The 16,013-nt window shown below is 44.0% G+C and overlaps 1 protein-coding gene across 6 annotated transcripts in view; it reads right to left on the reverse strand.

Annotated features, from left to right (window-relative positions):
• Positions 1-11,212: 11,212 nt before the first annotated feature.
• The window catches only part of LDLRAD4 (low density lipoprotein receptor class A domain containing 4), a 287,484-nt gene continuing 282,683 nt past the window's right edge, over positions 11,213-16,013 (reverse strand). For all 6 annotated transcript variants that reach the window (XM_074576574.1, XM_074576576.1, XM_074576573.1 and 3 more), the window contains 2 exons: positions 13,194-13,247; positions 11,213-11,893 (listed from right to left, as the gene is read on the reverse strand). In XM_074576574.1, coding sequence (XP_074432675.1) covers positions 11,351-11,893; positions 13,194-13,247 — 597 coding nt within the window. In that variant the 3' untranslated portion in view covers positions 11,213-11,350. The remainder of the gene's footprint in view (positions 11,894-13,193; positions 13,248-16,013) is intronic.

A 16,013-nucleotide genomic window follows, 5' to 3' on the forward strand; every position in this document is an offset into this window, starting at 1 on the left:
GGGGGAGAGCTAACTCAGGGTGGTTATAGGGAAAGAAAATGGTTACTTTTGAACCAAAAATAAGTATTGTACCATTTAAAGTACCAAGCCATTTGAAAAGAACAGCAGCAAGGGGAACACCCCCTGGTTCCTATCTGAGGCTAACATAAAGGCTGCCCCTTATGGGTGTCAGGGTGTCAGGAATGGGCTGGGACCGTGGCTCCTGCAGCAGTCCAACAGCTCTTGAAGAAACCTGCGAGAAAGCCCCAGGTTGGAATTACCACCTCCCTCTACGCATCACATCTCAACACCAGAGACATCAAGCTCCAGCAAGCACAGGCACGGGTATAAAATACAATATAAGAGAATTATTTCATTAATAATCATGCTAAATAAAGCATCACTTTATACTAAAACCTAAACAGAAATTAACTGCTCTGTAAAAAAAAAAAACAAAAAAACCAAAAAAACCCACAAAACCAAAAAAACCAACCCAAAACCAAAAAAACCCACCACTTTCCTAGTTTTGTTAAGCTTCAGTATAGCAACATGACAGGTACCAGCCATGGATAGTTTGATCTACCTTGCAAAGATCTGTATTACTAAAGACGAACGTCTTTCGTGGGACCCTCTTTCCCCCACTGTACCACAGTTACTCATTTTAAGTATCATCCAAAGCATGCCCCAGGTTTCTTAAACCAGCTTTCCCCCTGCTCCTCCATGAGCCGTATCTTGTATGTTTGGTTTTTAATCAATGTTTGCAACTGATCTGGGGCCACTGCTTATCCCCCAGCTGGTCGGTCAGCACTGCTGTACCCGGGCAGACACCAGCACCCGGGGCTTATAACGAGATTGAGGTGGGGTTGTTAGCTTAAAGGAATTGAAGTCATGAGTGGCTTAGATTAAGAGTCTAGACTGTCACAGTGGTGACAGGCGGGCGCTCACCCACAGCTGCCTCTGGCAAAGAGGCAGGGCAGAAACATCTGAAATCATCCTGGTATTAATCACCAAAGGTGAAAGCCAGAACCCTGATGTAAAATCCTCATCAGACGCCCATTTCCCAGGGGCCTCCCCTATGTTCCAAGGGCAGAGTCCGCCCTCTGATTGCTTAATGACCAACTACCCTGTCGCCAGCAGCAAATCAGCAAGGGAAGACGACAAGTACTTGTTTTACAGAAGGCCACTCTGGTGCTTCACAGAATCACAGAATGGCCGGGGTTGGAAGGGACCTCTGGAGATCATCTAGTCCAACCCCCCTGCCAGAGCAGGGTCACCTAGAGCAGGTTGCACAGGAAGGCGTCCAGGCCGGTTTTGACTGTCTCCAGAGACGGAGACTCCACCACCTCTCTGGGCAGCCTGTTCCAGTGCTCTGCCACCCTCAAAGGAAAGAAGTTCCTCCTCGTGTTTAGGTGGAACTTCCTATGCTCAAGTTTGTGCCCACCTTTTTTGTTGTGTTTTGCTGGGTTTTGTTTTTTCACTTCAAAGAGAAAATAAATTCAACAGGAGACAAATGCATTTCATGATTTTTAATAACTTTGTGCCGTGGTTTAACCACAGCATATTAAGAACAAGCATAAAATCTGTATTTAAAACTAACAACAGCACTTAGAGCAACATCTTCCTTTAAAAGTATTGCAATAAACAGACCTTAGGTCTAAAAACTAGGACATCACCATTTGCTCAATTAAAAGAGTCAGATACACAACAGTTGAAATCTTTTCCTGTATATAACTGGGAGTTACCGTGAAAAAAAAAAAGCAACAAATTAATTGTGTTAAAAGGAAAATAAAATAAAAAAAAAAAAAGTTAAAGCAAGCCAGGTTTGTCATAGCGTCACATGAACAGCTATTGAGAAATTCCAATACAGTTGTAAAAAGACTTACTGTTTTTAATAGCTTTGTTTTTACAACAATAAAATTTAAAAGAAAGATTAAATATTGTTGATAGTGCTGTACATATTTCAGAATAGCTTGAAACAAAATGGACAAAAATAAGAGACGTTGAAAACGTGATCTTGAAAGCCACAATGTTGGAAATACAAAAAAAAAATGCATACAGCAATAAAGTATTTTACACTGTAAAATAACTAGCAAGAAACAACAAAGAAAGGGTCAACACTCTAAAAACAGGTATTTGATGGTTAATTTTAAGTGTAACAGCCTGACTGATGTACATACCATCATGAGATACTCTGAGCACAGCAGCGTTGGGCAGTTGATAGCCATACAAAGATAAAACCCCTATCGACGCTTACGTGGTCTTTGTACTACAAGTAGAGCAGCTTTGTTAAAGCATATTAAAGTGATTTTTTAATTTTTATTATTATTTTTGCTTTCCAGGTCTACGATGCCTGAGGCTCTCATAACTTCTGCTTATGCTTCTTTAAAAATCTTGGCTGCCTGCTGTGCTTCGTGGTAAATGGAAAAGCGTGAACGCAGCTGCGAGTACACGTAATACATAGTCTGCTCTTTCCACTACAGCTTCAAAGCAAATTAGTGCCTCTAAAAGGAGACATGCTCGTGTTTGGTCCACTCAATATGCAAGTTTTGTTATGATAAATCCTATCCTAGATTCCTCCAGCGGGAGGCTGACTCTATAGAGCCTTCCTGGTCAAGGCCTGGGGTTTTTTGTTTGTTCTTCTTCCTTCATGCACAGAAGTGATACTGCAGTGCAAACAGCAACGTCAACGCGGCCAGGCAAGGCATCCTTCCAAAACAATTACTCTATGCCCTGACAAACAATAAATGAGTTAACAAACGGCTATCATGAAATATGCGTATTTCCCTATGGTACATGCTTACCGATAAAACAGCTCTGTATACAGAGGGATGGATACAAGCTACCTGTAAGAGCTTGATGATGCAGAACTGGCCATAAAAACTCACACACTTCTTTAAAACAAAAAAAAACACAACCAAAACAACCATGATCAACATTCAGATACAGGACTCCTGTGAGGGCTTTTAAAAAGATATTTACAGACAAACGTGTAGCTGAAGTTTCAGGTCAACAGAGAAGTGGTGAAGGACCGTGCTCTGAGGCACCATCCTCGAGTGTGACAGACCGGACTGAAAGCCCACTCAAACCAGAGGAAGCCTCACCATTGACTTCACTGGGCCCTGGATAAAGCCCCCTGAGTTTTAGCATAGCGTTTAGCTAGTCATCTGAGAAACCAAACAAAAACACCATCTCAAACGTATCCCATCACATCGTTACCTTACATCTGTGGTTAAAGCCAAACAAGTATAAAAAAAGCTACATATAGACATGAGTATCTATGAAAGATTAGTCGGTATCCATCTGTGAGAGGACTAGTCTGTCTTGGACTGGTAAACTTTAATATCACCTTCCATCCTGGGGTAGTTAGAATAAACAGTTTAGAAAAATAAGTACAGCATCTGCAAGTCTCTACACTAGAACTTCATGTTGAGTTTTCCTGAGGTATTTGCTTTACCGAAGAGCCCGCACAGGGGCACGGGGATGGACAGCCAAACGCACGGAGACGCCGGGGGAGAACCAAGCTGCCGAGGGAGCCTGGCAGAACTTTAAAGTGTTGGATCACTTCCCACACCGCTTCCCACATTGGGTCTGAACAGCTTTAGGCATTTCTCCATAATCTTAAATATGAACCGGGGTTGAGCCGCTGCTGTCAGCGGCCAGCACGGCAGCGGCGCTGCCAACTCAAAGCTCACGCTCGAACCCTGCATTCACCTCGCTACCAACTGCGGCTTTTCTCACCTTAGAAGGCTTGTACCCTGCAACTACACACGTCTTCCACGAGTCCCAGCTACACACCAAGCCTTAAGACAGTTTTTGCAGTGGCAGGATGGCGTACCACTAGTGGGCATAGAGCAAGGGCTGGCTGTTGTCACAAAATTCTCGCTGGCCTAGTTTTTGATTTTGCAGGGATGGTTTGGGTCAGTTCCCACTTGTCTGAGCTTCACTTCAAATCTAGGATGTGGACAAAAAGATTCAAAAGTTTTTAGACCATTTCTAACAAAACAAAAAAAAAAAAAGAAAAGGTAATCAAGGACAATAATAAATAACGTTATCTGCTGGAGAAGTAGTAACTAATACTGGTCCAACTCAGCAATAGCAAGGCAACAACCAATACGAGAAGCATCTAGTTGCAAGGTTAAAGCTGTGGAGGTTTTGCTTGTTTTGTGTTTTTTTTCCTTTTTCTTAAAGTGACATGTTTAAAAAAAAAAAAGAACAAATCTTCACAGCAAAGATGCATCAAACGACCAATTGCTATACACAGGCTAGTCAAAAAGGATTTGTTCAGACTTTTTCCCTTATGATATTATATTGATATTTAATAGGAAAATAAAATACATAGACTTTTTGTCATTTGTATGCATTCATTTGCAAATTTTCTTACAAAAAAGGACCAAGCACAGAAGTTGGCATTCACAAAGTCTATGCCATGTTTTCTTTTTTTGTTAAAATTGGTATCATCTATACATTATCTTACAGTATTAACAACATCTATTTGTTTTTGTATGTTTGTTTGTTCTACCCATTGGGTAGGATATGTGCATAATATATTCAAGTTATACACAGCACCATACAAAGAAAAAAAAAAACCAACTCAGAAAAAAGACAGACAACTTAAAAAGCACCATTTTAAGTGAGGCACAACAAAGGTGGGAGCGTAAGGCCTGATCCAAAGCCCCCCTGAAGTTGGCAAGAGTCTTCCTCCCAACTTCACCAGGCTTTGGATCAGGCCCTCTCGAGTGCAAGGGGATCCCTATCTGCTCAGACCTGAACATGAGGCACCTTAGTTGCTTACGAACTACCGACATGCAAACCTCCTCAAAATTATATCTAATACGGACGGATATAATTTATTAATAACCCTACCACGGCAGACAGACAAGCACAAACCAAGGAGAGGAAGGAAGAAGAGAAGAGACAGCTTTGTTCACCCACAAGATCCTACACACACCACGTTGTTTCAGAAAGCTCACACACCAAACCATTTAAAACAGCAGCAGCAGCAGCAGCAATATAGCAAAGAAATGACAGGGTCATCTCTGGCAGTAAATCACACGGAGGGCGGCTGTCGGAGGGAAGGGGGAAGTATCTACGTTACAAATTTGTTTCCTTATTGTTAACCAACATAAAAAGGCAAGCTCTTTTATAGCAGGAAAGCGATGCTAGCAGTACCCGGGTTGCTTGTGTTCAGCCTAAAAATGGAACAGAGACGACAGCAAGGCAGAAGTAAGAGCCAGGCGAGTTTGCCACACTTCTCAATACAAAATCATGCTCGGTTTTCTCTTTCGAAAGCAGGAGAAATGTAGCGAGCCGTTACAAAAACTGCATGTATTTAATGCAAATAGTTGCGATTTCAAGAAAACACCCATAGACTCCTCCACTGCGTGTCTGCGGTGCTCACTAGCGTGGTAAAGCACTTCGCTGAAACCGAGCCATCACCTAGCACCTGAGTTTGCTGGGAAGAGGCAGTGCGGGTCTGATGTTGATTTTGGAGGCAGAACTTAGCGGTGCAGCTTCTGCTAATTCCCCAAGCAGAGCCGTACCAAGAAAATGACTCTTTTTGTGCTGGTGCAAGTGTGCCTCTTGGGGCTTTCGCCAGCATAGCAACGGCAATCGGAAGGGGAACAAAAGGTAGTTTATGCCCCTGATTAATGAGCACAGACTGGCAAAAAAGATATTAAGTATTAAAAAAAAAAAAATAAATCTTACCGACCAACAATTTCAGTTGGGCAACTCTCAAAAATTTAAACTTCAATTTCCTAACAAAACGTACAGAACAGAGTCTTCGGACAGGAAACCTCTGTAAGTTCAACACGTCCTCACAAGGAACTTTTCCATGGTCTAAGAGGCCTCGAAAGGTCTCAGACAATTCAGTAAGAGTGCCTCTTTCCAGGGTTTTAAACAATTGACACATTTGGGGCTAGTTTAGGAGAAAAGTAATCGCAGTGGTTGGCAAGCAGGCAACACAGTGCAGGAAAAGACCAGATACGTGTAACTGAATTATTTGCAGCAGCCTTTATCTAAATAGCAAAGACGTAAGGAAAAGCCAGCCTTCATCTGAACCCACTGTACAAATGGATCGCTTGGTTCTCAGCATCAGCTGGGTTTGAAAAAACATGCTTCTGAGATTTAGACTACATGAAGTACATTTCCTTCCTGTACGTCAGTACATGAGGTCTACATTAGGGTTGTCCCAAAAGCACAAGGGTTTTTCAAAGCTCACGCAAAAGGAGAGAGCTGTTGGATGGAAGATGCACTAGTGCACCAGGTCACAGGCAAGAATTTGCGCAGCAAGAAACTCCCCTACTGATAAAAACACGGCCATGACATTTACAGGACTGAAAAGCAAATATTCCTCAAGCCTCCAGCTGTTTGACAAATGACTTGCCGTTGTTCCTGAGAGCACAATATATAGCCATCTAGCACTTCTGGAAGGTGATTATGGAATAGTACAATTATATATAATCGAGGGGTAGGATACAGGCACAAGTTTGCATGCAGGTATGTATACACACACATGGGCATGGACATGACTTGATGGTAATGACCACAGAGAACTTATGAATAATCCTAAATACCTTCAAATGTACCAGCAAGCCTATAGTTTATCCTTGAGGGAAGGGGGAAAAAAAAAAAAGCAAAGAAAAAAAGAAAAGCAAAGAAGAATTCTGGAGCATATCTGTTTTCACCAGCATACTATTTTCTTTTTCTTTGCCTATGAAATCAGGTTACCTTAGTTACCGTGAGCGTTCAGGGCTCAGAGTCAGAGAAAGGTTAGTAATCAATCTTCCCTAAACCATTCAAACATTCCTTACAGATCAGAGTGTCAGTTTTAAGGTCCAATATCTCACTACCTGGCAGGGTTAGAAAGCACTGCTCCAGACCGCGCTGTTCCGGACAGCCTGCGCATGGGACTCTCCAGCAGGACAAGGCTTTCTTCCCTATTGCAAAGTAAGTGTATTCTTTCAGAAACAATGTCACTTCACTCCTTGCCCTTCCCTCAACCACATTCACGGGAGGGAAAAAAAAAAATCTCAGCAACACTTTTTTTAAAAAAATATTGCTGCAACACAAAAATTTGTGATTTTTTCATTATTATATTATTCAGGATAATTTTGGGATAACAGAAGCAGCTTCCAGCTGGGACAAAATGGTGGGAGAAGTGGGCAAGCAATAATAAAAAGCCAAATGAAGCACAGCGTGACCCATGCTTCCTGCAGATTCCACGACTGCAGGAATGTAAATACCTTCCTCACTAGCCGTCAAGAACTTGTACATGGGACGTGTGTCTGAGTTTTCCTACTTACAAGGAAAAAACACGCTGCAATAAAGTGACATCAGACTAAGACTGTGTTAAGTGCAGAGTTCATCGGTAGCTTAAGTAGGTCCTCCCTGACAAAACCAACCTATTATGCAAAGTACCGCGAATTCTGCATGTGCCACACGCGCCAGGAAAGGGGTCTGAACGCTGCTCCGCTGGCCGGGTACCAGTCGTCGTATATTCCTCACTCACATCTCTAAAGCAGCTTCACACACAAAGAGCCTGCGTGCGCAGCACTGAGATGAACCCAACCACAACCAGGCTAAATGTACGTCCAGATTTAGAGCTAAGTGCCGAGTGCTCCACTGGGAAACTGGGAGAGAAACCTCTGCCTTTTCTAGCCCTACAATATCATAGGAAAACACCAATGATGGGGCATATTTAGCACCAGGAAGGGAGCCATGCCAAGCCACATAAGGGAAAAACGAACCTTTGCGGTAGGACAGAGGTCATCATGCTTTATTTCTTAAAGGTACGTTTAAAAAAAAAATAACCTTTTAACTTGAAAATTTCTAAAGTGGGGACATGACTGGACTGAATGTTGAGAAGATGGGTTACTGGGCAAAGGTCAGGAGATGCAATCAGAATTCACATTAATATGATCCATCACATGGAAAACTCCACGCACATATTATGTGGGTTTTGTGCATGATACACATAAACCACGCCACCAGTATGGAGGTATAATCTACATGATTAACTCTACAATGTTTGCAGAAATCTTTTATAATTTACAAACTTCATTTGAGTTGCTGTGGAACACAGTTTATTAATTCTGGATATTTTCAAAAGGAGTTTTCCACAAATGCTTCACAGAATTACCTATCTTCAGAGATCACCATTTCTAAGGCTGTAAAGACTGATAGCGCTATCTAATTCTGATATTCCTTCTTTTACCGTTCTATTCTGTTAGCAAGGGCGTATTCTCTCTTGCTGCAACAAAAGAAAAAATAGAAAAACACAACCTCATACTACTGGCGGCACTCCCATCAGAGATGACTAATATTCATCAGAAAATACCATATTTACTCCTGTAAGAGGCCCCAAAACAAAAGCAGTAGGTTGCAGTCTCACCTACAGCAAGCAACAGGTCGACTATGCTTTCGGAGCTGACAGGTCTACCGGCTGCGCTTTAGCTTTGGACAGCAGAATATGATGAGAAGGCGAAGATGCAAGAGGAAACACAGCCATTAGGCAAGCAAATACTAAGTTCTTTTTAGGTGAGTCTTTTCTACAGAACTGGAACAGGTTACATTTTCCACACAAAGAAAAATTAAGAGCCAAGAGTGCACGCATCATTAACTGGACGATGTTAATGGTAAGTCTGTAAACCCACTGGCATGCAGCGATGGCAAAAGATGGCAAGGGCCTATCTTCAAAGAAAGCACGTTCCCTCGAGGTGATTTTGAAGGCAACTTCAAGGCTCACTTCGCTGGGATCTGTGCATGGGGAAAAGTTGGTACTCAACCGGTCCAAGCCCAGGGCCCAGTCCAGGTGTGCTCTGCCATGGCGACTGAGTTCCAGCTGTTCTTACCTAAAGGCTTCTCGGCTAAATAATCCTCACTTAGGCAACAGCAAATTATCTGTGTAGGCACACACATTCTCTGACTTAAAAGCTCACTTCTGAAGGACAACAAAAGTCACTGAAGAACACCACCAGTATTTGCTGGTTTTGTCTTCTGTTGTGTTTTGTTGTTTTTTTTTTTAACTAAGAAATAGATCCATAGGTTGTTTGCAAAAATCGAATTTCACAGCTTTTATTCCCAGAAACCAGACATGACTGGAGCCCTAGCTGACTGACAGCCACCTAGTCATCTCCTAAACACCTCTCCTCTCAGTCTGAGTGGAAAAAAAATAAGTGAATCCCATCATACAATCTCTCTCTCTCCCTTCAAATGAAACATAAATTAAAAGGCAGCTTTGCTCTGCATCACCAGTGTGACTCAGACCAAAAAACAATTACAGAGACAAATGAGGCTGCATGTTCAGACTAACAGTTACACAAACATGTTCTGAACTAGAATAAAACCAAATTATCTTATGAAGAAAATAAACTACACTGAGGCCCGAAAAACACACACGCAGACACGCATACTGTTTTGGCATTAAAACTCTGCATAGATCAAAGATGCACTTCAGTTATCAGAGCCCCCCGTGTACAGAAGTCCTGCGGAAATCCAGCCTCCAGCCATGGGACCAGGCGCTCGGGCACCGTGCTCCTCCACAGCCCCCTCAGTGGCTGCTGCCCCTAACCAAGCACAAGGCTTAAGAAAATAGAAAAAAAAGTGAAGGATCTTGAAGTGAAAAGGTCTACGACACACTTACACACATATATATTAGAAACTGTTCAAGCTAAGACTCTAAAAGGTTCTTACTTTAAGTCCATTTCCGAAATGCATTTTAAGTGCAAGTTGTGCTTTTTCATGTGCTTGTGATGCCGCTATCACCGTTTGTCACCCGCCTTCCAGCGCCGCGTGTGCTTCCGCACAGAAACAAACAGGGAAGAAATACCCCGTGGGCCACTTTACAGGCGGGTTAACATTTTCCAACTACTCTTAAGACCAGCACGGCAAAACCAGGGCTTACAGACACTGACTTAATACGCGAGTCGTCTTTACCCGTGAGCGTAGCCCTCCTGGCGTCAGCCGGATGACGTGCACGGAGGAGGGTTTCCGCAACAGGGCCCAGAGCAAAATGGCCTGCAGTGAGAACAACTGGTGCTCCCAGGTCACCGCCAGGGATGCCGCGGATGCCAGCACCGCTGTCAGGAGCGCTCCCGGTACTGCTGCGGAAACTGCATGGTGGGGGGGGGTCATAGCTAGAAAGGCCCCTTCACTTCAACAGGATGGATCTCCAGGACTGAAATTCAGTATCTAAAGGATGAAATGGAGAGCGAAAAGCACAAGCGTCTCACATATTTTAACAGCGTTGCAGGGGAAAAGACCCACCTTGCATTTTTAAACAATTTATTGCATAATGTCATGATATGTGACTAAATACATTTCAGGCTACAGTGCGGACAAAAAAAAATAATCTCTAAAACTGTCAGTACTGGCGTTACTGCATTACGAAAAGGAAAAGAATGGCAGCACTTAGTTAGAATCAATACAAATTAACACATCTGGGATTTTGTTTTGCCGTTTACGAAACAAATAGTCTACACTGCAAAACAGCTAAATCCTACATGGTGGAAAATGCTGGGATTTCATATTTGCCGTCTTCCATCCACAAGTCTCCAAGACACTTCATTGATGCACTGTTATTTGAACACAAATTATTGCAAAGACGAGTGTCCCTGTATTTCTTGATTTGTAAAAGTCAAGAGATGTTAGGCTAAGTCCTGTCCCCTTTTTCTAGCAAACCCGGGGGGAGGGGGGCAAACTCCTCCAGATTACTTCTGGGGCTCTATCATTATTCCACAGGTGAAAAGACAACATATAGAAGAACTTCACATAAAACAGTTCCCTCATATATATTTTTTTTAAACATTAAGATAGTGCAACTTTTTAAAACACATTTATCACAACACAAATTAATTCCTTGCATTCATCTAAGTTCTCAACTTTATACCTTGGCACACAAAACAGGAATTTTGTTTCATATTTAAAAAAAAAAAAAAAATCCACACCCTGGGAGAAAAAAAAAAGCAAACTGGCCAATTCTTCCCCCATTTATCCAGCAAAACCACCTTCTTCCTTCTGCCATTCAGTGAGTATAAAACAGGCTGTACAAGCCTCATTTCTGTGCTAAGTTAACTTTTACAATTAAATAATTGAAATAGTTTATTAAAAAAAAAATAATATATCCCCCCCCCCTCCCCTGAAACACTGCTCGTAGACAAACTGAATGGAAGTTTGTATTTCTTTCGATCTGCTTTGCATGCAATTCCCCTGAAAGGAATCAGAAACAAAGAACTGGTTTGCACGTTTGGTTTTACTAAGTTGTACCACGTGAAACGTAACAACATTGTGCACCGGAGCACGGGGGGGCGTCTTCCTCCACCGCTCTGCTTGAAGCTCTTGTCTTCAGTTCAAATGCGCCTGGGCGAGTAACTTAGACCAGGTTTCCCGGTTTCCGGTCTTGGCCTTTGCTGGGGACTATTGTGCTCTCCGAATTGTTCTGCTGAAACTGAAGTCTGCTCCCCCTCTGCGAGGAAGGAGGCGCGTTGCTGTGCTGGTGATGGAAAAAAGAGGAGCCTGGGTAATGCCCCATGACCTCGCTGTACGTCGGGGGTGGTCCTTCCATCCTTCCATTACTGCTATAGTTGGTTGCACTTATGCCCGAATTGCTGCTTGGTGGGCAGGGGCCCCCATTGTACATCGAGATGTCTATCAAGTCGCTATCAAAAATGGTTCGGTTGGGCGGTGCCCTGACAGATTCCCGGTTGAGCTCCATCTGCTGTTCTGGGTCCCGGAGCTGAAGGGTGCACGGGCCTTGGTACGGCGGTGGCTCTTCCCCGTCGGAAAGGGAGATGGTCGGAGGAAGGTCAATCTCATGCTGCATGTAAGGGTAGGTGGGCTGGAAGCGACTGAAACGGTCCCGCTGCATAAAAGATGGGGCGGTAAACCTGTCCCTGGACCTTGGAGCATACATGATCTGAAATGGGAAGAGAGACACGTGACTCCACGTCTGAGCAAAGCACTGTGGGTGCTCTGTATTTACAAAGAACCGATAAACCAGAAAATACTTCTCTTTGCCACCTATCTTAAACGATTAAACGCAGCTGACAGTGTGCATGCATGCTCACACACCCACACGTGTGAAAAGATGAGGTAGGAGCTGCAGGAAGGATCTAACACAAGATACTTGAGAAGAGCTCCACAAAGGAAGACCAAGACCACACACAGTTCCTTCTGACATCAAAACATGCAGAGCTGAGAGAAAACAGTTCTGTTTCTGTACATAGGAAATACCTCCTCTCTAGTCTTGACAATTAACTAATTCTATGAAAATGTCCCAATACTGAATTTCAGCTGCAGTCTGAGCATCCCCCTCCTACTCAGAGTTAATGTAATACCCTGTATCACCAAAGAATTCAGATGGTCATTTTAGTACATTTTGTAAAGGCCTGGCATATCTCACGCCTTCACTACCGGAGTGTATCAGGTGTCCTCCTCCCCTTCAGTTCTCAGCCAGAACTCGGCCTCCGGGGAGAACCTGCAAGGCATCTGCACTGCGAGTGGAAAAAACGTCCCCAGCATAATAAGCCCTGGAAAAGGTCAGGCTTTACAAGAGGAAGAGTTCAAGACACTCTGTGAGAAGCTACTGCTTCTCCCTTGGTCTATCCCAGATCTAGAGAGACACACCAGTTTCTTCAATCTAGATCTATCAAACTGCTCTTCTCATTTTTGGGTCCATGCAGGGTCTTTAGCCCCTGCCCCACATAAATGCAAGGTCAGACATCAGGAAGATTCACAGTTTGACACGGGTGAGCTGGGCCACTTGGAGCAACACACCCACAAATTATCCCTCAGACCAGGGACCTGTGCTAGCCGGGGACAGGAGACACTGGTGATAGGATATGTGTTGTAAATCCAGGAAAAACACAGGGAGAAGAGCAACTGGTCTTGTAGATTCCACTGAATACCCAAATTACTGAGACACTGCATGTGGGAGACACCTCCACCACTTACTGTGAATGCCTACTACGATATGGGGAGCTGCGGACAGAGATGAGGTGTTGGGTAGGTAGAATTTCATTCTTTTAATGAAAAAGTCTTAAGCATTCATGGAATGGGAGTTAAGGCAGGCTCAGATGTCCACATGAAACTGGCTCTTGGACTACACTGAAAAAGCTTTATTTACTAATTAGATGCATGTTTTTGAGAGGAGACAAACACATGTAACGGGAAAGAGGAAGGCACGTTGGTGAAGATAATAAGAAATCTCTCTGTACCTCTGACGCACCCTGGCGTGAAACCGAGCTTTCTGAAGGCCACAAGCACCCTTCCTGGAATGCAGAAAAACACAAGAAAAGAGAAAAATTAATAGATCACATCACCATCCTACCTCAAATATGACAACTTTTAGGAGCAGACAGCTTCTAAGGACTGGATCTCCCCACCTAGAGAAGGGTGATAAACATGTAACCTCCCACCCTTTGCTTTCCAAAACTAGAGCACCCAAGCACGTCAAGCTTGGTCCATCGTGCAAGTGCCGAGACGCCATCCCCCACACCCAGCCTCACCAGCCATAACGATGCAGCAAACCAGTTACAGTTGCCAGCACATGGACACGTGCAGAGATGAGAGGGGACACCTCAGCATTCATGTGTTGAGTGGGTACCCTTCACCTCCCAACCTGTGACAAGGCCACGTCAGCACGGTCGGCAGGTTGGATGAAGCTGACCTGCTAGCCAGGATCCCGATTACACACCAGAGCCAAACCAGTTTGCAACGAAACCTGCCATCTCTAATCCCAGTGAAGTGACCAGAAGCAAATCTGGTAGGACTAGAGGGAATGGATTAAAACTAGAGATGGGTCGATTCAGACTGGACATTAGGAAGAAGTTCTTCACCATGAGGGTGGTGAGGCACTGGAACAGGTTGCCCAGAGAGGTGGTGGAAGCCCCATCCCTGGAAGTTTTTAAGGCCAGGCTGGATGGGGCTCTGAGCAACCTGATCTAGTGGGAGGTGTCCCTGCCCAGGGCAGGGGGGTTGGAACTAGATGATCTTTAAGGTCCCTTCCAACCCTAACAATTCTATGATTCTGTGACAGTCACTCAACCCCCAGGTACATTCTGGTCAAAACCGCCAGTTGCCCAATTCCCACCATAAACAGTAATTAAGCCACTGAGGTTTCAGCCACCATTTCCTCTCCTTCAACCACTTCCCCAACCACCTTCTCAGGCCGAAGTATTTTCCCTTTTGTGCCTTGAAAGGCTGTTCTGACACTGTACCAGCATTCAGGGTAGAATAAAAGGGTGAAGAACAACATGTGTGTATCATTATTTTTCTTCTCAATTAATTGTTTAGAGTAGCAGTAACTACCGCAATGGGTTTATTTTATTGGAAAATTCCGAAGCTGAAAAAGACACATCAGAGCAGCTATGAAGCACAGAATTTCAATCTTGATGCAAAAAGAGAAAATCAAAACATTGTATAGTCATGACTATTTTCTTGGTGCTAATTCAAGTTTTATGATTTTATAGACATAAGAAATTCCAGAACCGGGAAGGAAAATGCATACTGTCCCCAAAAGCATTACCCTGTATAGACTACTTTCAAATCTTACTGTACTGCTGCTTCTCTGCACAGCATCTTTCAACATATTTCAGATATAAAAACAGACCTAACTAGATGTTCATCATGACACTCAGAGACCAAAAGCAGTCTGTGATCTTGTCAGGAGAGTCCACCGCAGAGGAAAGCTGCTCTAAGAGGAATCTCCCACAGGATTCAGCTGTTAAGGGAAATGCTTTGAATAACAAAGCTGGTCAATCACTTCTCTTCTGCAGCTTTAGAGAGCAGAGATAGAGGGGGACCACAATTGCGATTATTTACAGCTTCCCTTTGCAAGTATCCCATTTGCAAAGGCCTGATACAAAAGATAAATCTTACGTAGTGTCATGTGTTTCAGTGCCTATATAAGGTTTTGTCAAAAGAAGAAATTATAACTGTATATATACCTATATATATACATACTTGCACCCACTGTCCTTTCCACCCCTCCATCACCGACGTCCTCATTTTGAAATATCTGAGGGTATATTTGCACAATTAAAGACAATCAGGTTATTAGCAGCTGACCCAGCAGGCTCCAAGCCCATTGCAATTGTTAAGTAAAACATACTAGTCAAAGCTGAAGTGCTCAATTAACTGCCCACGAACTACAGGCCACACACAGCCCAACAGCCAATTCCGGAGCAATGGTTTGAAAAATATGATAGTGTGTAGCTTTATGCTTAGTGCAACTGTATCAGTCTCTCCTTTAACGTGTTCAGGTTCAGAAGAGAGGAAAAAAGGCAAAACCAAAGACCCAACCCAGAAATGAATTCCATCTACCACCACCACTCATGTTACTTAAACTCCATTATGAAAGAGAGTTTCTGATACGCAAGTGGAAACGACGATTCCCATCGTAGGGCCCGTCTCCCCTAAGGCAGGAGAGTAAGAAGAGCCGAGATGCACAGACCTGGTACCAGCAATGTCTAACAGAAACAACTTGCTGGAAGGGGGGAATTGCCCATTACTTCTACTGCTGATGCCTGAATCCCAGTACAGTAAAAGACTGGAGGCACTGCAGCTGCTGCAGGGACCCCACGGAGCGCGACCAGGGTGCTGGGACAGTCGGACCAAGACAATACAAGCAAAGGTTCTCCCCACTCTGGAGCACCTACTCGAGGAGGTAGAGAGCTTGGGATGCAGCTGAACTCCAAGGCTGTGAAGCCCCTAGGACACAAGGATGTGTAGCAACACGGCCTCTGTGACAGTGTGTCCTACAGCCCACCTGCAGCTACTCCCTTCCCTAAGGTTTCCTCTGGAGAGAGCAGCAGGCTGAATAAGTCATTTGGCAGCAGCCAACCCCCAGCAAGATCTCTATCCCGGGAGCCAGAGGAACTCCCCAAGCAGATGGCTGGGTAGCATGTGCTCAGCATGCCCACGCTTGGAAAATACCAGGCTCACACACCACGTGCAGACCAACCTCACCATGCATACGTGGTCGGTCCAGTGCCGCAGTACAGGATTCTCTCATCACCACTAGAGTAAGCCCAGAC

The sequence above is a fragment of the Larus michahellis genome, chromosome 2, assembly GCF_964199755.1.
Source record: "Larus michahellis chromosome 2, bLarMic1.1, whole genome shotgun sequence".
Lineage (NCBI taxonomy): Eukaryota > Metazoa > Chordata > Aves > Charadriiformes > Laridae > Larus > Larus michahellis.